Source organism: Neophocaena asiaeorientalis, unplaced genomic scaffold (assembly GCF_003031525.2).
Source record: "Neophocaena asiaeorientalis asiaeorientalis breed wild unplaced genomic scaffold, Neophocaena_asiaeorientalis_V1.1 scaffold217, whole genome shotgun sequence".
NCBI classification, from domain to species: Eukaryota; Metazoa; Chordata; class Mammalia; order Artiodactyla; family Phocoenidae; genus Neophocaena; species Neophocaena asiaeorientalis.
Window position 1 is genome coordinate 6,007,004 of NW_020172293.1, and position 25,292 is coordinate 6,032,295.

A 25,292-nucleotide genomic window follows, 5' to 3' on the forward strand; every position below is an offset into this window, starting at 1 on the left:
ACCAGATGGCTTCACAGGTGAATTCTATCAAACATTTAGAGAAGAGTTAACACCCATCCTTCTCAAACTCTCCCAAAAAATTGCAGAGGAAGGAAGATTCCCAAACTCATTCTATGAAGGCACCATCACCCTCATACCAAAACCAGACAAAGGTACTACAAAAAAAGAAAATTACAGACCAAAATCATTGATGAATATAGATGCAAAAATCCTCAACAAAATACTAACTGGGAAAACTGGACAGCTACATGTAAAAGAATGAAATTAGAACACTCCCTAACACAATACACAAAAATAAACTCAAAATGGATTACAGACTTAAATGTAACACTGGACACTATAAAACTCTTAGAGGAAAACATAGGAGGAACACTCTTTGACATAAATCACAGGAAGATCTTTATTGATCCACCTAGAGAAATGGAAATAAAAACAAAAATAAACAAATGGGACCTAAAGAAAAAAGAAAAATAAAGAATATAAATTTGCATTTCAGTGAAATCACAATTATACTAAATGGGCAAACATCAAATTATGCATATGAGAATTCCAGAAGAAAATAAATTAAAATAGTTATTGTGATTATTTCTGCTTATTGGGACTATAAGCGATTTTACTTTTTGCTTTTACGTTTCCAAAATTTTTTAAAATAAGGAACAGGTACTGCTTTCCTAATGGGAAAAAGCACATCAAATTCATTTAAAAAGTAGATAGCAGGGCTTCTCTGGTAGCGCAGTGGTTGAGAGTCCTCCTGCTGATGCAGGGGACATGGGTTCGTGCCCTGGTCTGGGAAGATCCCACGTGCCGCGGAGCGGCTGGGCCCGTGAGCCATGGCCGCTGAGCCTGCGCGTCCGGAGCCTGTGCTCCGCAATGGGAGAGGCCACAACAGTGAGAGGCCCCTGCACCGCAAAAAAAAAAAAAAAAAAAAAAAAAAAAATTAGAGTTATTGGTGCATAAGGAGATTGAGTTTACCAATATCATCCAAGTTGATTTTCATGTTCTATATTATGCTGCTATCTACTTTTTTTTTTTTTTTTGCAGTACGTGGGCCTCTCACTGTTGTGGCCTCTCCCATTGCGGAGCACAGGCTCCGGACGCGCAGGCTCAGCGGCCATGGCTCACGGGCCCAGCTGCTCCGCGGCATGTGGGATCCTCCCGGACCGGGGCACGAACCTGTGTCCCCTGCCTGCATCAGCAGGCAGACTCTCAACCACTGCGCCACCAGGGAAGCTCCCAATAACTTTAATTTAATTAGTAATTCAAACGTTTGAATTCATAGGTCTGGCATGTCAGTCACTGTGCAGTCATCATGGATATGCATTCGATTTTGAAAACATGGGTCAGCTTTAATAATAGTAAAATTATGATAATTATCTTCAAAAATCATCTGCCAAGCTGCCACTGTGAGCTGCTTGAGGACAGAGGGTGTCAAAGAGTTAGTGATTTAGGCAGAATTATTGGCAATTGACAGAGAATCTGGGAATCTGCAGAACGATTCTGCTTCACTTGAGTGTTGAAACACGAGAGTTCTTCCCAGAAGTGTGGCTCTTCGACCTTGGAGAAGCCATTCCACCACTCTGAACCTCAGTTTCTTCCTTCGTGTTATAAGGGTGTAGCATTAAATTATCTCTAAGATTAATGCCCTCCTGCTCCCGGCAATACTTTCACTATTCTACAGTCTTACTTTGTAGTCATACAAGGATTGCTGTGACTCGGTGTGAACTAGGTCCTTTGCACTGTGCAATGTGCACTAATACCACCACCATCAGATATTTCACAGTATCTTCTTTTTCACAACGTCAGAAAATAAACTTCATGGTGTATAAACAGGCTTAAACCTGTGAGGGTTACAGCAGCAGCCTGACGTCTGGTTAGTCACTGAAGCTTTACAGCTTGTCACTTGTCAGATCTTGGAGCAATGCATTCATGACCTCGGGAAAGTTTTCTGCTTTCTTGCATGAAAATTAAGCACATTAACAAAACTTAATAAGAGCTTTCCAACTAAATGCAATGCCTGATAATTTCTCGATTATTATGACTTTAAATGAGAATGACATTTTCGGAAGACTTCATGTGTGAAAATTTAGTGGAAGTTTTAAATGTCCTAGGATATTTATTATCTTTTTCTTTCCAGAAAATACTGATAGAATACCTCTTATTTGAAAGGCTTAAGTTATTTAATCCAAATCTCGAGGAATTTATAAGTCTGTAGGGCGGAATAAATCACATACATATTTAACTCTAATGGAAAACAGAAAGGTAAATGCCAGAGAAAGATATAGATGTTATTACTATGGATAGAATTTCAGAGGAAAGAGAGATTATGTCCAGCTGTCCTGGCAGAGAGATGGTCCGGGGAAGCTTACAGGGTACATGGTATTGAAGGCTACTTGGATACAGAATTCAAGAATTGAGATGGAAGGGGAGGACTTTTTTGGTGGAAGGAACAGAATGAGTAATGTCTTGGTGACATGGGGAATTGGGGGTGTGTATGGAGAAGAGAATAGAGTGAATTTGATGGTACTGAACTCCAGGTTAAGAAGCTATGGGATAAAAATTGAAATGATAGACAAGATACAAATAGCCAAGGCCTTGAAGGAGAACTAAGGAGACTGCACTTTACTCCACAGACAGTTGAGAGCCATAGAGGACTTCTAAGCAATTACTTAATTGATTTGCATTCACTTCCCCCTGTTATAGAGGTTAAAGGTAACTTTGTAGTTTAAAGGTCGTTATAATTTCTTACTCAACACGTGAACAAAGCTGCCCACTGTACATCACCCAGTGAACTGGAGAAGACCTAAAGTTTACAAGTTTGAAGCTCCAAGGGAGAAGATTTCCTTCATTGCTCTAGTATTTATGTTGTGTTGAAGAGCAGTGGCTCCATTAAGATGTTGGGGTGAAAGCTCTGCACACACGAGGCCCAGGAAGCCCAGCTGTCTGGAGGATAGAAGGTGACTTGGTCACACTGACCTTATCCTGTGGCCCCCAGGCTTCCCAGTCTCTGGCCTTCTGGACATCAGGGCTTGGCTCTGGCCCTTTGTACACAGCCACTGGTCCTCCTACCTCACTGCTCTTGGGCACTGGCACTAACTCTACTTTCTGTACATGAAAGCAACACTGATTCAGCACAGTGCTCTCTTTGTGTTTGAATGCGTGTGTGTGTATGCATGTGCATTTATATGTACATGTATAAATATACACACACCACACAAAATGGTGATGGCACATACCATAATCTTATTGTTATAGCTGCTATTTTGTAGGGAAATATGTATTTTTCCTAAATAGTTTGTGAGTGTTTTAAGAGCAGGGTCACCATATTGTATTATGAATCTGGCCGATACTCAATTACTGTTATAGCGATTAGTTGATTTAAGCTAAATCCTTTAGCCTCCAGCATACACTTCATTTCCTTCTAGGATCGAAGAGCAGCTGCTTAACATACTTGGTACAATAAGACAAAAAATAAGGTTTCTAAGACAAAAAATATGGTTTCTATTTTCTTTTCGATCTGTAAAAGGCGAGATGGCTTATTTCTTTAAAAGCTCCTGAGGTAAGGTAACTGAGCTCATCACGTGAAATCCATCTATCAATAGGTACGTGCACATGCATGCGTGCACGTGTGACATCAGCCAGCTCACAACTGCAAAGTGGAGAAATCATGTGCTAAATATTAAATGCAGGTGGTGTCAGCAGATGGCTGGAGTTCATCAGCTAGCATGGTTTTCATGTACTCTACTTGACACTTACCTCAATAAAGAAGATGCTGGCTGCTGAGGTCGGATGGTGATACATATAGACTGTCACAAGAATGGCTGCGGCTATAATGAGGACGAGGATGAGAATTCCAACGATGAGGCCGGCGTGAAGGGTTCCCCCTTTCTTCTCGGCGGCACTGTCATCTGTAGAGGCTGGAAGAACAGCACAGCTGTCAGGACATTCACGTGTGCACGTGTAGGTCTGCGTTTTCATTGGCGGGAATGTTTATATTCTTAATAAAGTACCAGTGAATTTTTTTTTTCACTTTCGGTACAACTATCCTTTTCTTTTCCATAACACCAGTTTTAGAAGTTAGATGCTCTTTATTTGGGCAAATGAAAAATCCATACTATTAATGATTAAAAACACATTTATAATTGTGTTTTAATTTATAGTTCATCTTTATTCTGTTAAATAAGGCAAAATTAATAGCCTTTATTCTAAAAGTTCTGTGGAAAATCTAAAACTAACTATATAATAAATTTAACTTTGATTTTTCTCATTAAACCACTGGCACTCTTACCTATGGAAAAATTGATTACTTTTTGAAATCTCCTCTCTCATTTTCTTTTGGAAAATTTAAATGGAAGAGTATCAGACATATTTTGGTGGGCTACACAGGCATTTTCAGAAAGTCTGTGCATGAGTTCAAAGGATAATTTTCAAAATCTGTTTGAAACTGAAATGCTCTATAAAAGTGTAACAGATGGATGCTAAAGGACCCTCAAATAGTTTATCACTATCTAAAGGGAACACACAGCACATGAAAATATTCCACTATGCCACATGTCAGTATCATTTTCTCTAACTTTTACTGAGATGCTCTCCACTGTAATATCCATTTTCAGAGTTAGGAAAATGGAGAAATTAAATTTCTAAAGGCAAAGTCAATCAGCCAAATGAAACTAATCTCTAAAGTCTTCTCTTGTTCTAAAATTATGCAATATTTGATGTCTACTCAGGCATTTAGAGGAGACCTTCTTAAATTATGTGCAGCAGGTAACTGTATCTTAGTACATAATATGATTGGTATTTTTGAATCATTAGAAAAGTCTTTAAGACTCATAGAAGTTCTACAACAGTGATTCCTAATCCTTTCATTACCAATTTACATCTTTGTTATTTCCAACCTTTGCATCTATGTTTTAAACAGCTTTTTGGTCTATTAAACCTCATTTAATAAGCACTGATTTAATTCTTTTATTATAATTTTCATTAATAGAAAATAACGAACGTGACTGCCTATCAGAATGTGTGGTAAATACAAAATAACAGAATTTCAAATAGAGCAAAGAAATATGACCTCCCAATTCTTCTTACACATCCTTTAAAGTTTTGTTGCTATTTGTTTATTCTTTGCCTGAGACCCGTAGTTGGTATTCAGTAATCCTTCTCCAAATCTAATGAAGTTCAAATTCCTAAAGGTTTCCCTTACATAACAGAAATTCATTAGTTAAAGAATGTAAAATTTAAAGAGTAATTCATTATGTAAAAGTTCATTTACAGAGAAGATTCTGGGAACATGGCAGAGTAGGAACTATCAGGAATCTCAGTCTTCCCACATAGAAAACAATTGCACTGGCAGAATCTGTCTGACAACTGTTTTGGAACTCTGGACTCTATGGAAGGCTTGCAGCTTCTAGGGAGAAGGCTCAGACTGCAAGCTGTGGTTAATTTCAGTCAGTTTCAGCACTTAGTCCAGAAGTAGCTATGCATCCTCTGCCCATTAGCCATGTGGCAGTCAACTACACACCTGTTTCTGAAGCAGCCTGCAGGAACCGCAGTAGGCAAAATGTACCCTGTCCTGAAAATACTGGGAGTGTGTTCTGATCACTGATTGATTGGTGCTTCTCGTCACTGAGGGGCAGACAAAGATGCAGCCATTGGTTTTGCACCTTCTGCCATTGTTGTAAGCCTTTCTCCCTGGATCTAAAGTAACATCCAAGAGATTTAAAGAACCAGTACCCTTTTCATCCCACCTCCCTTTATTTTTCTCTTTTCCCACTTTTGGGAGCCAGATATGAAAGACTAGGACATTCAAAATCAAATGCACATGTGGGGAAAATCAGAACATGGCTGTGCGTGGCTAGGGAAAAGCTCAGAAAAGACTCTAAAAGACCTCAAGATTACACCTCAGCACAGAGACAGCCTACAAAACTAGTAAATAATTTAAATAAATATGATAACGAAAAGCAGCAAACTCTGGGGAAGGGGGAGAATGTGACTTCCAGAGTCACAACTTAATGAGATTCAAACGTCCAGTTTTGAAAAATATTTCACAAGGCATACAAAGAAACAGGAAAGTATGGCTCTTTCAAAGGAAAAAAATTAATCAACAAAAACTGTCCCTGTAAAGCACCTGATGGACGATCTATTAGACAAGCACTTTAAAGCAACTGTCTTAAAGATACTTGAAGAACTAAAGAAAGAGGTAGAGAAAGTCAAGAAAACAATGTATGAACAAAATGGAAATATCCATAAAGAGATAGAAAACCTAAAAAGAAACCAAAGAGAAATTCTGAAGCTGAAAAATATAATGACTGAAATTAAAAATTCAGTAGAGCATTCAAACGCAGACTTGAGCAGGCAGATAAGAGAATCAATTAACTTAAAAATAAGACAATGGAAATGCTCAAGTCTGAGGAACAGAAAGAAGAGAGATTGAAGAAAAGTGAACAGGGCCTAAAAGACCTGTGGGACACCATCAAGTGGATCGGTATTTGTATCATGGAATTCCAAGAAGAAGAAGATAGAGAAAGGGACAGAGAATATTTGATGAAATAATGGCTGAAAACTTCCCAGTCTGATGGGATCCAAACCTCCCAAATTTGATATAAACATCCAAGAAGCTCAAGGAACTTCAGGTAAGATGAAATGAAGGAGACCAACATGGAGATAAATTATAATCAAACTTTTGAAAGACAAAGGCAAAGAGAGAATCTTGAAAGCTGCAAGAGAGAAGCAACTCATCACATACAAGGGATCCTCAATAAGAATATGAGCAGATTTCTCAACAGGAACTTTGGAAGACAGAAGGCAGTGGGCTGATATATTCAAAGTGCTGAAAAGTACCTGTCAACCAGGAATCCAAAATCTGGCAAAAGTTTCCTTCAAAAGTGAGGGAGAAATTAAGATATTCTCAGAGAAAAGCTGAGGGAGTCGGTTACCACCAGGCTTGTTCTGCAAGAAATGCTTAAGGGAGTCCTGCAGGGTGAAAAAACATGTAATCATCTCAATTGATACAGAAAAAGAATTTGACAAGATTCAGCAGCCTTTTGTGATGAAAACATTCAACATCTAGGAAAGGAAGGAGAACACCTTGACAAAATAAAAACTGTACACGAAAAACTTACAGCTATCATATTCAACTGTGAAAGCTTTTCCTCTAAAATCAGGAACAAGACAATGATGCCCACAGTTGCTACTTCTATTCAACACAGTATTGGAAATTCTATCCAGAGCAATTAGGCAAGAAAAATAAATAAAAGGCATCCAAATTAGAAAGAAGTAAATTGATCTCTGCAGATGAAATGATTATTTATATATATATGTGTGTGTGTATATATATGTGTGTGTGTGTGTGTGTGTATATATATATATATATATACACACACACACCTAAATATTCCCAAGACAAACTGTTGGAGCTGATAAATGAATTCATCAACAATGTATGTAGCAGGATACAAAGTCAACATACAAAAAGCAGTTGCATTTCTATATTGTAACACTGAACAATAAAAAAAGAAATTACAAAAACAATTCTATTTATAATAACATCAAAAAGAATAAAATACTTAGGAATTAACTAAGGAGGTGAAAGTCTTCTTCGTAAAACATTGCTGAAAGAAATTAAAGAAGACATAAATAAATGAAAACACATCTCATGATCATGAATTAGAACACTTAATATTGTTGAGATGTCAATACTACCCAAAGTTATCTACAGATTCAATATAATCTCTATAAAAATCCTAATGATGTTTTTTGCAGAAACAGAAAAACCCTTCTCAAAATTCATATGGAATCTCAAGGGACCCTGAATAGCCAAGACAACCTTGAAAGAGAAGAACAAAGCTAGAGAACTCACATTTCCTGATTTTAATACTTACTACAAAGTTACAGTAATCAGAAGCGTATGTAATGGCATAAAGACAGACATATAGACCAACGGAATAGAATAGACAGCCCAGAAATAAACTGTAGCATAAATGGAAAATTATTTTTGACAATGATGCGAAGACCATTCAATAAGGAAAGGACAGTCTTTTCAACAAACAGTGCTGGGAAAACAGGATGTCTGCATGCAAAAGAATGAAGCTGGACTCTTACCTAACACCATAAACAAAATTTAACTCAAAATGAATCAAAGACATAAATGCAAGACATAAAACTATAAAACTCTTAACGAAGATATAGGGCAAAAGCTTCAGAACATTGGATTTGGCAGTGAGTTCTTGGATATGACCTCAAAGGCACGGGCAACAAAAGAAAAAATAGACATTTTAGAGTTCATGAAAATCAGAATATTTTGTGCATCAGAAAAATATCACCAGACTAAAAAGGTAGCCCACACAATATCCAGAATATATAAAGAACTCCTAAAATTCAACAACAGAAAGCAAACAACCTGATTCAAAAATGGGCAAAGGACCTGAATAGACACTTATCCAAAGAAGATACACAAATAGCCATTAAACACATGAAAAGATATTCAACATCAGTGACCATTAGGGACATGTAAATCAAAACCACAATGAGATACCTCCTCACAGTTATTAGGATGGCTACGATCAACAAAATAGAAAATAACTAATGTTGGTGAGGTTGTGGAGAAATTGGAACCCTTGTGCGCTCTTGGTGGGAATGGAAAATAATGTGGTCACTATGGGAAACAGTAGGGTGCTCCTCAATCAAAAACAGAATTACCATATGATCCAACAACTCCACTTTGTGGTATATACTCAAAAGAACTGAAAGCAGAATCTTGAAGAGACATTTGTACATCTATCTTAGCAGCATTATTTACAATAGCTAAAACATGGAAGCAACCCAATGTCCATCAATAGATGAATGGATAAGCGAAGTGTCACATAAACATACAATTGAATGTGTTTTAGCCTTAAAAAGAAAGGAAATTCTTACATATGTTACAACATGGATGAACTTTGTGCTAAGTGAAATAAGCCAGTCACAAAAGGACAAATACCATATGTTTCCACTTATGATTAGAGTAGTCAAAACTATAGAGACAGAAAGTAGAATGGTGGCTGCCAGGGACTGGGGGGAGGGAGGAGAGAACGAGGAGTTTTGGTTTAATGGGTATACAGTTTCAGGTTTACAAGATGAAAAGAGCTATGGAGATGGACGGTGGTGATGGTTGCACAACAGTATGAATGCATTTAATATCATTGAATTGTACACTTAAAAATGATTAAGGTGGTACATTTTATGTTATGTGTATTTTGTCACAATAAAAATATAAACAACTCATTTACAATTTGCCAGGCATATTTGTATTGTTGTACAAGTATCAAATTAATGACCATAAGAGATAGGCATTATTATCATTCCCATTTCATAGATGAGAAGACTAAGGCATAGCGAAATTAGGAAACGTGCCAAGGTTGTAAAGCTATTAAGATGGACTGGGACTCAAACACGAGCAGTCTGCCCTCAGAGTCTGCACTCTGAATCTGTGATCAATAATTTCTCAGTTAACACTGAACTGTATGTACTGCTATTTCCTCTTATTTCTTGTGAGTTCTTCTGGTAAAGAAGTCTGAAAAGAACCTGGTAATTTCACGTCAAGATAAATCAACTTAAATATGATTAAAGAATTAACATTGTGCCTGCAAAGGGACAGAGGCTGTGTGTCTTGTCACTTCTCTGGGACAAGGAGGGTGTCAATGTCTGACATCATATGTACTTAAACCTATGTTTGGTGGAGGGAAGGAGGGAGAGGGAAAAAAGGGAAATAAAAGAAACAGAAAAAGAAAGGCTGTTGAAAATGGGTTACAGATAGTGGAATAACTACTTCTCCAATAAAGATCAAATGAGTTTATAATAAATTACTTAATCCGTCTAGTCTTCGGTTAGTTTATCTCTACCACATGGTCAATAACAATGACTACTCCATAGGGTTGCTGTGAAAATCAAACATTTAATACATATTAAGTACATAGGAGAGTACCTGGCATGTAATAAGTAATTAATGTAGCTATTATGTTACTGTATTTTACATGAGGCAAATTATACTGTCAGATTCATGACACCATATAAACTATGTTTCTGCCCTGAACATTTGTTACTTTTAAGAGTTTGGCTTCATTCTTAAGTATGCTTGTATTACTGCACTTTGTGCTCTTGGCTATTTTCTCATTTTTATAAGAGTGTGACAGATTACGTTCACGGGAAAATAGGATTAATTGAAAAGGTTGCTTTGGGGAAAACGTGGCAAAAATATCTACTTGAGTCACAAAAAGAAGCCTTGAATGGTTCTTCAAATCTCATATATAATTCCATCCCTCTATCCCTCCTTCCCTTCATCTATCCATCCATCCATCCATTCATCCAAAAAGCATCTGGTTCTATTTCTGGGATTAACAGTCTTTTACAAGCAACATGCCAAAGTTCAGTCTCATTTTTTTTGTGTGTGTGAGGATGGGAAAGGAAAGGAAAAGACACTTATGACTTGGCCTTGGGCTGTCACTTCTCAAGTGGGCCAGAGACCCAGAACCTGTTGAGGAGGCAGCAGGCAAGGAACAGTCCTTCTCAGGAAGGAAGAGGAGAGCCAGGGACATGTTTCATTCAATAAGAGTTCTCGTCAGTAAAACTACCTTTGACTTGCAGGACACAGGTTGCTAGTCTTTAGAGTAAAAAATCGTAATTGCATTTATACCTTGAAATCTACTCATTCCTTTTATTTAGGCATAAATGCTTACTTTCATAATTATTACTTATTTATATTTCTAATAATGGCTACTTATGAAATCTCCCTTTACAAATTCTCCTTTACAGTACTGGTATAGATGTTAAGACACCCTTTCATATCTAATGAAACCTGTACAGAATGTAGTTTGTTATTAGCCAATTAGTATTTTATAACATTTTTGGATGATGATGATTTTAATAAAATAAACAATCTTCATGGATTTTCAAAATATTACTAACCAGTCGACAACATAAATATGTAGGAATCTATGAATGTGCACATGACTTTATGTGTCTTAATTAGAGAAAAACACTTAAGGAGAAATGTAGCAAATTCAATTCCAAGATATTACAGGGTTATCCTGGTGTCCCAAGCCAGTGCTATTTTTAAACGCTTCAGAATAACCATCTAAATGAAGTGGCAAAAATTACACACATATTTCTGGAGAACATATTTTTCTGTTCTGATATTATTTAGCCAAGTTTTCTGCATCTCTATTCTAGCTGGTCTCTCTATTAACAGGTATTATGATGGCATATTAAGGGACATTGAGTCTGGAGTTGAAGTGAACACCCCATTGATGTGCTCTGATTTTAAATTCTTTCACTACTTGGTTTCCAGTTTAATACCACTATTCAATTAAATGGTATAGGTTTTGCACACTTACGGGGACCTGCAAACAGATTGCAGAGAATCCTTTGTGTTAAAAATGATGAGCACCTCAAACACAAAATTGAAATTTAAAATCTTTAAGCAAGTGCTAGTAATTTCCATATTTGAAGTTTAGTTCATTCACCTCAAGGGCAGACTGCTCAAATAAATTGATTTCGTTCCTTCAGAAAAGACAATAAACAAAGATGTCAACTTTGGCGACATTCATTCCTGGGGCTCGACTGATTGTTCCTGGAAACTGGCGGATAGAAGTGGGTCAAAGAAGACTCTGAACCTGTTTCAGGTACAAACTTCTGAAGCTTGTCAGAGTCCATAGGAGTTGGGGGAATATTCAGAGGTCAGAAGGAATCTAGTCTGAAAACCAAACTCTAATTCTATTCTTAGAAATATCTTATGCTCTTTCATTTATGTCCAAAAGTGAACAAAAGCCAAAGAATTATCCTCACACACGCACAGTATTGCTTAGAGGACAATTCAAATCTTTAGCTTTTTTACCTTTACGATGTGTATTCAAATAAGATGAATTAATGATAAAACACAATAAGACATCCTCAAATAGAGCCTCAAGGCCCAAAAAGGAAGTACATAAATATATTTGAAAAGCCTACCAAATCAAGACCTTTTTTTCTACTATGTTGTAGACATACTTTAAAACATAAATGAAGCACAGAAAATCAATAGTATCAAAGATAATATACTCTCATCTGAGCCACTGAGTGACCTATCAATTCTTATGAGTTCCTAACTTCTTAGTACATTATAAAACGCAGATCAATATTTAGACACAGACAGGACTGTTGAGAATTGTCAAAGCTATCAAAGCATTCGCTATCTTTGGGTGAGTTTTACCTACCATGATAGCAAAGATAACAGATTTTTAAAAGGTATTAAGCACATATTGAAAATATTCAGGACCTCATGTAAATGTGTTTAATTTTCTTCATTTCAAGAAAAGCTTATGAATTATTGATAAGAGACAAAATGAAAGAAAGAATAAAGTAGATAGGAGGAAAGAAGGAAAAAAAATTTGACCTTTTGTTTCTTCAAAGTGTAGCATTTAATTTTAAACCTCTATGTCTCCTTGCTTTTTCTATGACTGATTTTTTTTTCAGTATTTACATGCATGTAGCATTGATATTTTGTATTTAGAAGTACAATCCTTTGATATGTTAGAGATTTTAATACATTGCTAAAATGGTCTGTACCCACTTTTAAATCTTGCTGATAATTAAAGTCCAGCAATAAAGTAAAACTAAAATAGAAATACTCCTTGTCTGAAATTTTATTCACTCTAAAGTGTTATTTCTAAATCTAACTCTTCTCTTGGCTTTAAAAAGAAACACTACAGCCCATAAATTCCACAATTGTATTAATGTCTTTTGGGGGACCAAGAGGCTTTGGACAAATTCTTACACAAATTTATTCAAAATTCATAAATCTTATACGGTTGATGTCAAATGTTCTTTTTTAACACTTCAGAATGAAGTTAAGCTACGAAATGCTTAAAATGTTACTGTTCCACTTTTGGATTAAAAACACATGACTTTCCCTGTGGAATATTATTGAACCCATTTATGAGCTAACGAATGTAACAGAAGAAAATCAAGCAAAAATAAAAATTTTAACTAAATTGACTTTTCCTTTGGAAGTTTCCCTTGCAACTGATCTCATTTTGTAGCTCATATAATAAGTCTCATAGCTCTTTTAACTTTCTATAGATATGATATAGACATGAACATGACCTTGGCTTCATTCAGAGTTTCCCCTGGTGTTTTATGTATTTTCTCATTTTTCATAATTCTCTTAGTTCTTTCATTTTATAACTATGGTGTTCCTATTTTTTGGATGCTTACCAATCTGTCAATATTATTTGGGATTAGAGGTCCTTGAAACTATTACACAACCCATACCTAATCCACAATACGAATCACTGTGTCAATACATTCATAATTCACTTTATGACATCTCCATAGGAGGAATCTGGGTAAGTACTGTGAAAAGGTATTAAAATGGGTCTACAAAACGCAGCTAAGTGCGTTATGTGTGGTGAGAACAATATCTGGCAGGGCAGCTGACCCAGCTTCTCTTCTGCAGCCTGTGCTACTACAGGGCAGCTGTGAAATTTCATTCAGGGAAACATATAGAACATTCTGGCTTAAAAGAGCTTAGGTTGTGACAATCCTTTTTAAACAAGAATCTGTTACCTTTTATCTTAGAAAAATAAAGCTAAATAAAATTTCCGTGAAATCATATTAAAAGAAATGCTTGATTCCATCAAAATGAGGGATTTGGGATAGGAGTCACCACCCAGCCTGCTTCCAGCCTTGTCATGTGATTGGTGCTTTTGTGCATGTGTATGTGTGAGCATCTAAAAGAGGAGATTTACCATATTTATAGCTACTGTAATACCAAAAATAAATCCTTGTAAGAATCCATTATAGTTTTTCATTTCTTATTTATGTGCTTTTTTGTAATAATCAACCTATGTCTCTAATATTTTCAGCAACCAAGATCTTTATAAGATCTAACTTGTAAAGTTTCCCTAACATCAGCTTTCTATAACAAGTTGTCTTGTTTCTTCATTTAAAAATTATTTTTTAATGATAAAATGTATCTCTACTTCTACAAAATAATCCACAGAAATCTTAGTACTTAAATTACCCATAAATATTAAACATATATTAAACATATATATTAAAAATATATTCACAGTTACTATGGAATACCAAAAAAATGAGGTTTACAACGTACTTTCAAGATCTGGGGGTACAGAATAGAGTGACTCTTCATGCCATTTAACCCTGTCCATTAGAATGAAGTCAGTTATATTAAAAGAGGTCACTTCTATACAAACATATGAATATCACAATGAATGTTTGCTTCCCTATCAAATCCATCACTTTTTCTGAACATAGAGAAAGAACCTTTTCACCTTGCTCCCATCAGTGTGGAAAGCCAGATGTGTGTCCAAACCACTTAGCTAATATGAACCCTTACTACTACCACTCCTTTTAATCATGGCTGTGCTACCAAGTCAATATGAGGCCTTCTTGACATTATTCATGGAAATGGGAATCCGTTCTCTGACTGAAGCTTAAGTGCATGCTGGATGAAAGCAAGGATGTCTCAGCAAATAGTTTTTCCAGTGGAAAGATCAGGTTCAATCTCCATGCACCTGCACTGTGTACCCCTCTGCAGGAAAACAGGCCACCGAGGTCCTTATGAGTTTAACTGTCTCTTCCCAGAGCCCAGCGGCAGCTGGGACATGGCCATGCTACAAGGAACCTGCAGCCGCTATCTGAAAAACAAAAGCCAAGCTGCTGTGATTCAGTAGGCTGTCTAAATGAAATCAACCTTTCTGTGATTATCTATAGGCAACTTCTTCTGAAAACTGCTGAATATTAAACCAATCTCAAGGTCTTTCACACCTGAGTTTGTGCTTAAAATTAACGAGAACCTTTGTGCTTCCTAAGAAAGCATGGATTAATTTAGTTGCTGGAGACAACAATTTGGCCCTTGTGGGGACCTCAGGATCGAAACTTAGTCCTTGATGCTCTTAACAACCACACAATCCTTTTGTTATTTGTTGTAGTTTGATGTATGGAATCTCCCAGGCAGGACTAGATGAATGTGCTATGTATCTCAAAAAGACAGAATCGGAAACTGGGAAAAAAACTTGGGTTACCAGAACTAATAAAATGTGCATGTATAGCAAGAGTAGAAAGAAGAAACTGAAACTTTGGGGACCAGTTTTGCAGGGTATTTATAGTTTACTACCTAGCATCAGGACTGTCACAGCATGGCTCAGATAATGCCTCTAATGGGGACAGAGTCAGCTAGCCTGCTTGGGAGGAAGGATGCTGTAAAACTGTGTTTACCACAACTGTCTGCCCCTTAGGTCCTGGAATATCAAGTTTCCTGGCATCTAAAGTTCCACTCTTTGAATGTGGGATAGAATATGGTTACTCCAGCAGGTGAGCACTCGTCTCAGCCTAATCTCTTCCATCAAATCAGTTTTGTAAAATGGTCCCACACCGTGGGTATGCAGCACTCCTATGACTCTTATAGTTGCAAGGGTTTGGGTCTCAAAGTGTTGGGGGATGGGATCAGAGGACCCGTAAGGCTCATTCTCACTACGAACTGGCAGTTGGCACTGCTTGTGTTTGCTGAGATCGTGGACCGCTTTAACAGAGGGAGAATGGCAGGCAAATGGCTACATAATGTCCTTGCTTTCATTCAATATGCACTTAAGCTTCAGTGAGAGAAAGGATCCCATTGTTATGAATACGTTCAAGAACGTCTCATACTGATCTGGTAGTAGAGCCATGATTAAGAGGAGTGCAGGTACTAAGGCTCCACATTAGCTACGTGGTTTGGACACGCATCTGTCTTTCTGCTTTGACAGGTACAGGGTGAAGAGGACTCTTCCTCCGGGTTCAGTGCCACATCTGGAGCAGCCCTCCCAGGTTGTAGGACAGGATGGCAATGGGGAGCAGCATGTGCTCTGACAGCAGAGTGTTTGGTGGTAGAGCCCAGCTATATCCCTTACAGACATGTAAGGATGTAAGATCCCAGACAGATTACTTAAATCCCGTGCTTCTGATATTTCATGCGTAAGATACTTCATGCGTAAAATGGGATTATAGTACTACTTTCTTCATAGGGTACTCTAAGGATTAATGAGAGAAACATGCAAAGCCCTTAGAAGAGTGCCTGGTGTATACTAACAGCCCAATAATTGCTAGATAATTTTATCATTATTAGCAATTACATGGGAGGATTTTAAGAATAACTTAAAGCAAAACATGAATCAAGTAATCAGAGCGTTAAATTTTATGCTACTAATTAGAGAAGCTCGTTTGCTAAGGATAAGACTTTTTACTCTCTTTCATTAATAATTTTAAGAAGCTTGGAAAAATTTCTTCACAAGAATTAAAAAAAAAACTATCTAGTGTATGAGAAGGGCATCAAAATTTCTCTTTTTTCTTTCTTTTTCTTTTTCACTAAAATTTGCATCCTTGAAATGCACAGATCTTAAGTGTACAAATCGATAAATTTTGATAATTTTTATATACCAAAGTAATCATCAGCCAAACCAAGATATAGAACATCTCCATGCCTTCAGAAAATTCCCTTTCCCCGCAACCCCTGTGCTTCTTACTGTAGATTCATTTCATCTCCAAAATATACGAACAGCTCATGCAGCACAGTATTAAAGAAGCAAACGACGCAATCCAAAAATGGGCAGAAGACCTAAACAGACATTTCTCCAGAGAAGACACACAGACGGCCAAGAGGCACATGAAAAGCTGCTCAGCGCCACTAATTATTAGAGAAATGCAAATCAAGACCCAATGAGGTATCACCTCACACCAGTTAGAATGGGCATCATCAGGAAATCTACAGACAACAAATGCTGGAGAGGGTGTGGAGAAAAGGGAACCCTCTTGCACTGTCGGTGGGGTTGTAAATTGATACAGCCATTATGGAGAACAGTATGGAGGTTCCTTAAACAACTAAAAATAGAACTACCATATGACCCAGCAATCCCACTACTGGGCATATACCCAGAGAAAACTATAATTCAAAAAGACACATGCACCCCAATGTTCATTGTAGCACTATTTACAATAGCCAGGTCATGGAAGCAACCTAAATGCCCATCGACAGATGAATGGATAAAGAAGATGTGGCACATATATACAATGGAATATTACTCAGCCATAAAAAGGAACGAAATTTGGACCTTTATTGAGACGTGGATGGATCTAGAGACTGTCATACAGAGTGAAGTAAGTCAGAAAGAGAAAAACAAATATCGTATACTAATGCACGTATGTGGAACCTAGAAAAACGGTACAGATGAACCGGTTTGCAGGGCAGAAGTTGAGACACAGATGTAGAGAACAAATGTATGGACACCCAGAGGGGAAAGCAGTGGGGGGTGCGGATGGTGGTGTGATGGATTGGGCGACTGGAACTGACATGTATACACTGATGTGTATAAAATTGATGACCAATAAGAACCTGCTGTATAAAAAAATAAATAAAATTTTAAAAAATGGTCTACATCAAAAAAAATGATAACTCCTTCCTGATGTATGACCTTTTCATCACTTGATATGTTCCTCTTTACCTCTGTTGCTACTCCTTGTCTTTAAGTCTACTTAGTCTGATATTTAGTAGCCACTCAACTTTTCCTATGGTTACGTTTGCAGGATATATATTTTTCTATTGTCTTACCTCAAAATCTTTTACCTTAAAATCATTTTACATCTCTTATAAACAGTATGTAGTTGGATCTTGTTTTTAAAAAGTCAGTCTGATAATCGATGTTTTTAATTGGAGTGTTTATTCTCTTTATATTTAATATAATTATTGGTATGGCTGAATTTGGTCTGCCATTTTGCTATTTGTTTCCTTTGAATTCATCCATTACGTGGTCAATTTTTCCCTCCTCTCTTGCCTTCTTTAGGTTAAACAAATATTTCTTAGAATTCCATTTAAATTTAGCTCTACACTTAAAAATTTTTTCTTTAGTAGTTGCTGAGCATAATGTTAACACGTGTTAAAATCACTTATGGTTGAAATTTTATCCAGTAAGTTGTTAATTCATTACTGTAACTGAAATAATAACATTTGGTCACAGTAGCTTATAGTACTGTTATGAATTAGTGTTAAATAATTAGCGCCTGTCCTTGTTACCCAAAGTACATTTTAAATCTTGCATGGTATTACTTGAACACTGCAGAATAAAATTAAAGCAACAATTAGTCTTAATGGAACAGTAAGCCACTGAAAACCTAGCTGTTGAAAATACTAAACTAAATTTACCATCTAATGGATTAAAATACTGTCTTTAAAGCTTTATGCCTTTTAAAAAATAGCATATCTTTTCTCTCACAAAAAAATTTTTTTTTTGCTTGCTTAAACTGGTTCAGCTTACTACATGAGCCATAAGCATTGATTTAAGCTCACATGAAAACACTTAGTGTTGATGTCATAAAACGCCAAGGATGGTCACCAAGGTCAGCAGGCTCCACATACATACTGGCATGCCCTTTATACATTAATAGGAGGCTCCCTTTTCCATTCCCCTCAGAAATGTTTTATGAGTCCTTTCAACTCCTGGACACCGTACTCTGACCTCTCCCACTCACTCTTGCCCCATTGCTTTGTCTCCTATTATACTGAGAAACTAGCAAGCTCAGATTAACTCTCTCAATTTCTCCCTCTCACCTGGCTCATTTCATTAATGTGGACTGACCCACCCCCACTTGCACATATATCAGTTCTTTCTCAGTCATCTCTCAACTCCTTATTTTCATGTCTTTTTTCTCCTCAACACCTCTAACATGTAAATATGCTCCTAAAATAAAACAACAGAAATCTCTGCTTCCCTTCTCACCAAGCTTCTTTTAAGTAGCAGCGTGTCCTGTTTGACTTCAACTTCCTTATTTCCCATCAACTTCTCAAATTCTGTCTGGGGATTGTGCAGCTGTGGACTGTAGAACTGCCAGGTCAAGGTCAACAAATATCAACAAGCTACCTAATCTAATGGTCACTTTTCTGTTTTTTTTTTTTTTTAACTTGTCTTGTCTGCGGCATTGACATTGTTCTCTACTCCCTCCTTGAAATTTTCTTCTTCTTTGTTTTCTGTGATACCAAACTCTTCTGATTTTCCTGCTGTCTCTTTTACTCTGTTTTCAGTTTCCTTCACAAAATCTCAAATGCTGTGTTCCCTCCTTAGTCCTCTTCTCTCTTCACTTATATATTATTCTTTTGTAATCTCATTCACTCTGACAACTTCAACTATCATTTATATGCTGATGATGCCCAAACTTATATCGTTTGCTTGTATTTCTCAAGTGAGTTTCAGATTTGCATAGAAAAATGCCTACTGGACATCTTCATTTGGATGTCCCACAGATACTGCAAAGTCAGTATGCTCAAATTAAATCCTTGCCTCCCCTAAAAACCTGTTCCTCTTCCTGTTTTCCCTCTTAACAGCACCATCATCCACCATATAATTAAACCCAAGTCCTGGGAGCCATTTCAGTCATTATCCTATCACATAAATCACACATCCAATCAGATGTTAGTTACGTAGCTTGTACTCATTAAATATATTTCTCCTGTCCATTCTCTCTCCTTTATTCCCATTATTAACCACTACTTTAGTTTAGCCTCTCACTGTTTCTTCTATGAATTACTAGTATAGTTTCTTAACTAGTTTTCTTGGTCTCAGTCTCACTCCTTTCCCATCTGTTCCCCACGATCCCTCAAGAATGACCTGCTAAACATGGAAAACTTTTCATGACACTCCTTTGTCTAAATGATGTCAATGGCTCCCAGTATCTTCAGGATAAAGTTTAAACTCCCTTGCCTAACATTAAACATTAAAGGCTATGAGCCCTGAAGCCCCTACTTGTCTTTCAACCTCACCATCCAGCACTACTTGTGTATATCTTTACCCTAACCAAATAAACTGTGGCAACTCTAGAGTTAGCTAAATAGATTTTGATGTTTCATGCTACTGAGCCTCTGTCTTTGCTGATCCCTCTGCTGAAATGTCATTCTTCTGTCCCTTTTCTATACACATCTTAACCACACTTCAAAACTCGGATCAAGCATCATCTCTTCTGGGAAGCTTTCCCATAATTCCAGCTTTATTTAGGTGCCTTTTCTCTGCCCTCATGGTTTTTCCTTAATCTATCTTTGCACTTTCCACACTATACTTAATTATTGATTTACTACTCTATCTCGTCCCACTAGACTACCTGCTTCCTCAGAGTATGTACAGCCCTTGTTTATTTGTGTATCTCCATCTCCTACTAATGGGCATATTGCATAGTAGTTTAAGAAATGTTTCTTGAATAAATCAAATCAAGTCAAGCCAAATCAACACGAAAGTTGATCTAATTTTCTAGTGACATACACATTATTTTAGTAGCATAAGTAGCATGATCACTAGGCATTTCATACTAAAAAAAACTATAATAATAACTTTATACATGTTGACTACCCTAGGAAGGGTCACAAGAAATATTGGGTCACACAAAAACTGCTCCTGGGGCCCCTCATAAATCTCAGGTTCCAAATCTAATGGTATATGGAAATCTTTTTCCTCCAACAGGAGATCCCCAAGCCCAGGTTTCTGACAAGAAGAGAGCTGACAGAAAATTATATAGGAGATAAGCACAGAAAGAAAGGTAGGAATTGATCAATGAGAGGATGTAGTAAAACATTCTGCTGATGGCAAATGGAAAGTGTATTTAGAGCTGCTTCTTGGAAGCCATGTGTGTGTATTTCTTGAGAGGTGCTGCTACATCATTTTGTTCTATCAGCAGCATAAACTCTACAAATCCTAATAAGGGAGAAAATGTATATTCCAATGTGATTTTTCTTTCGCTTTTCCTATCCTGGATAACAATTTTTTTTAAACAATTGGGTTGAACAATGAAATTAAAATTTTTGTGGGTCAAAAATCCTAAAAAAAAAATTAAGCAATTTCATATGGTTCAACAAAGTAAAGAAAATGTAACTTTTACTAAAATAAATAAATTTGTAACTGCTAAAATGGACTAATTTTCACATACTATACTAAAAATGAGCTATAACAAACGTAATGCTGCTGGGTCCCTTGCCTCTGCTGAGCAAGACACATTCTCGATGTGTAGACAGGGGTAATTCCTTGTTGTCACCAATTAAAGTGTTGCTTTAGAGGAGTCATGAGGTAAAGGTAAGGAACAACGGGTAGATTCAGTGTAAGAAATGCCATTCTTATTTGGGGGATTCTGGCAGAAAGAAATCAAGAATTCACGCAATTCTTGACACTCAGTGTGGTCTGTGAACTGGTGGTTTCTGCATTATCTGAGAATTTGTTAGAAAGCCACTGCAAAGATTTGGGCTCCACCCTGGAAATACTAAAGCAGAAAATGCATTTTAACAAGACTCTCTCTTCCTCCAGTGATTCCGATGCTTTTTAATATTTATGAAGAATTGCATCAGACCATTCATTCTCAACTGAACTTTACGTGGGAATCACCTGAGGGTTTAAAAAGTATTGATGCCTGCATCCCAGCTCCCTAGGCTGAGATTTAAGTGGTATGGAGAACAGTCTGAGCACTGGGGTTTTATGAGCCAGAATAATAAAATTAGATGAGGATAACTGGATGATTCCCATGTACATGTAAAGTTGAAAACCACTACTCTGGACAAAATTTTAGGAGAGAAATTCTTAATCCTAGGGAACATTCAAAATAATATTCTGAAATATAAGAAATTTTCACTATTATGGCACATATACACTTTATTACAGAGTTAGTGCTATCATGAAAAGTAGCCAAACAGAGCAAAAGATAAAACCAAATGCCAAGATACTTTACAGTTTTAGAAACAGAAAGTGATAGATATTCAATAGTCTGTCAAAAGGTAATAACAGTTTCCCTTTGCTTACAAGACTGTGATCTATGGGAAAGAAGTAGGTGAAAAAAAAATAGCAAGGGAAGGTAGGGAAACAAGTGAAAGATATGTTACTTTAATGATTTATGTATTAAAGTCAAAAAATAATTTGACTGAATGATAAATGAAACACTAGACACTTGATCAGTTGCTACAGACTAGGTAAAAAAATACAACCTTAGAGGTAGTCTAGTGAATAAGTCAGAATAATGTTCTAACATTTTATCTTTGGATGAAAAGTCTTATATGTTCAGAAATAGAAATCTAAATACAACAGCATCAGAATTTCGGCCATTCTGTAGTTCATTCAAAGTATTTCTGTATTAGCTCTTTGAAATCAATCCCTTTGCAGATTTTACCCCAGAATTAAGTTAATCATGTTCTGCAAACTGCTTAACGTAGTTATTTCAGCATCCCTTCGATGAAAACCCCAACTTCCGACTCAAGCACGCAGCCTTTCAGAATCCAAGTTTAGTAGACTTCCTAGCAATAAGAAGAAATGACAAACACAGTGCCACCTGCATGACACAACAATTCTGTCTGGAGTGTCAATACTTTAAATATCATTAGCAATTAAGAACTTACATTCAAATATATTTTTAAAAGAAACTTAATTTTATCAAAGGAAAGAACCTTCAGAGGAACCAAGAGAGAATGCAGTTTTTGGTACTCTGATACATCTCAGTCAACAAATTTTAAATAATAAAATCAAACACAGGATTTTAGAGCTTGAAATAATTTTAACATCTGCAGTGCAGCAGAATGGTACAACTCAACCATTTGCTAAATTGAGCTGAATCTGGTTGAAGATTTCATTTCTCAATTAAAAGGCTTTGCCATTGATTCAACTTGCAAACCTTTTTCAGCCAGCCCTAAATATACTTTTATCCAGTTTGCATCTTGAAGACATTTACATTTCTATTTAGTTGGTGAGTGTCATTTGGAAGCAACTAATTAAATGCCAAAGAAGGCATTCAATAGCTGTACCGCTAAAATATATAGCTAGGTAATTCCTTAAAAATGCGACTCTTAAAAAAGCTTTTGCCAGAATTTGAAAACCCAAGGAAGGTGTAGTTTTAAGTGCTTATAACCATTATCCACAGAAATACATATATTTAAGGAATACTTTCTAGGAACCCCTTAATGGAGAATTAAACCTGAATTTCTCGAGAAACATAGAAGGTTGAAAGAATTTAGTTTTTGATCATAAACACAGAGTAGCCCTGTAGTTTGCAGAACACATCCCAGTGCTTCAGACACGACTCAATGACACAGGAGAATGAATGCACTGTTTTTCAAAGAAAGGTTAAAATGGAAACTAATGCATAATTACACGGGAAGAGGAAATTTCATTTCCAAATACTTCTAAGTATAATCAGTTATAGTAGGTGTGAGTAAAACTCCTTACAGCCGCATCTCCCCTGTAAAGCTTCTAAGAGGCCTCAACTGCAAGGGAGCAGCCATGCTGTGAGGCCGTCAAGGACCTGGGATCCACATCCAGACTAAATAAATTCACATCCCAGCTCTGCCATGTACCAGCCAGGTAAACTTACTTTTCTGTACCTTCGTTTCCTCAGCTATAAAATGGAAATACAAATAGGACCAATTACAGGGGTATTGTATGAATTAAATGAGTTAATATACGTACAGCATTTGGAACTGTGCTTGGAACATAGGAAAGAGTGTCTTTCATCTTCTTTTCTCTTTTCTTCCCCCCTCCTCCCCCCCTCCTTCTCCTCCTTCATTTCTTCCTCCTACTTCCTCCTCCTCCTCTCCAGTCCTTCACATAAATAAGGGAGCAGAAATGATACTTAATTAGACATCTGTATCACTCGAAACTTAATATTATAAACATGCGAGTAGGAATATTTCAGTTGGAGATAAAATGCTATCTTTATATTAGTTCTGCTGAGTTTTTGTATTCAGCCATTTACCATGGTAAATCAATGCTATATCTTACTAAGGGGACCTGCACTCCTTAGGAATCATTCTCTTTTTTTAGATTTTTTCAGTTTCTTTTCTCCAAACTATTTACAGAGCCTAGAATTTTCACTCAACTCTGAAGGCTAATAAAATTTCTCCAATCAAACGACTAGCCTGAAATTTGCAGAGGCTCTACCTAGACCTAATCTAAATGTAGCAGGAAACACAATGCACAACAGATTTATCAAGAGTGATTTAGCAGACTGGAACTCAGTTTGCGTCCTGTGAATGAGAATCCCTGTCGTGTTTCTTTGGTGTCCAGCTGCACAGAAGTATTTTATGTTTTCATATCAAAGATGAAGGAAAATCTCCTGGAAAGTGAATATATAATCATGTCAGCTATGGATTCCACTAAGAAAATCAACTACTTTAACTCAAAGAAATATCCCAGGAAGACTCAGAGCCAAGGTAATCCAATATCTAAAGAAGATGATGTATGTAAAGGCAGAGTCTAGCTACACATTGACTGCTTTGAAAAGTGTCACCCTCTTTTCTAGAAAATACAGACCTCTAAATTAAAATGGTTTTAAGAACAGCCAATTAAATCGAGAAAGAAAATGTGCTGAATTTCTTTGAATACATAGCAATTTATAAAAAGGTCTTAGCTTGCATTGAAAAGAATTCTCAATAAATGTGAGAAAACATTTAAATTAGGCATCCTTTTTCATTATTACCTCAATCTTCCAAAAATGTTAAGCTGGAGGGGGGAGGAGGAGAACGATGCTGAATTCTGTTTTCAACGGAATTCGTTTTAATTAACGAACGAAGTTGGATTTAAATTGGCAATCCTTCCTACATCTCCATATTCCATAAAATAAAAAGCAATGACAGCAGGTTATCTTAATAAAGTCGCTGTAAAAAGTAATGTGTGATATCCCTTAAGTACTCTTCGACAGGAACATTTGTCTTAACACTGGTCAGGTTGGTCTGCTCTAACTGCACTTTTAGGAAAAGTGCTTTATAAACAAACCTAGCTGTGAAAAGAGTTCCAATGTATAGACATGTTTACGTCTTATTGTGATAGTTTGGAATTCTGATGGGTACCTGATGCATATTAATGATCTAAATATCACCTGAAAACCCAACAGTCAACTTTTCTAGTATGACAGAAAAGAGGAAACGTCCTCCATTTCAATCTTGGAATTTACTTAACTTGATGTCTCAGCATCATAAGATAGTTTTAATGCATTGCGTTAAGAAAATCTTCAAAGTTTTATGATTCCTTGCTGCATTAAACAAAACTAGGGATTTTCCTTGAGATAGTTGGTAATATTCTAGAAAACTATTTTGCAAAATGTATTCCACAAAACATTAAGTCATTGAGATGCTATTTGTAAAAAGTTTTTATGACCAAATAGCAGAGAAATGCCAGGTGCTAAATCTTTATTACCATCTTGAAATTTCTTTAGAATCTATGCTCTCTGAAAGCAGGGAATTTGTCTAAACCTTTTTCACTACCATAGCAGCAAGCATGTAA

General features: G+C 36.6%; 1 protein-coding gene across 1 annotated transcript in view; it reads right to left on the reverse strand.

Moving 5' to 3' along the window:
• Positions 1-25,292, reverse strand: part of PLXDC2 (plexin domain containing 2) — a 406,458-nt gene that overhangs the window by 38,768 nt on the left and 342,398 nt on the right. Inside the window, exon 13 of the mRNA XM_024765446.1 lies at positions 3,754-3,914. Coding sequence (XP_024621214.1) covers positions 3,754-3,914 — 161 coding nt within the window. The remainder of the gene's footprint in view (positions 1-3,753; positions 3,915-25,292) is intronic.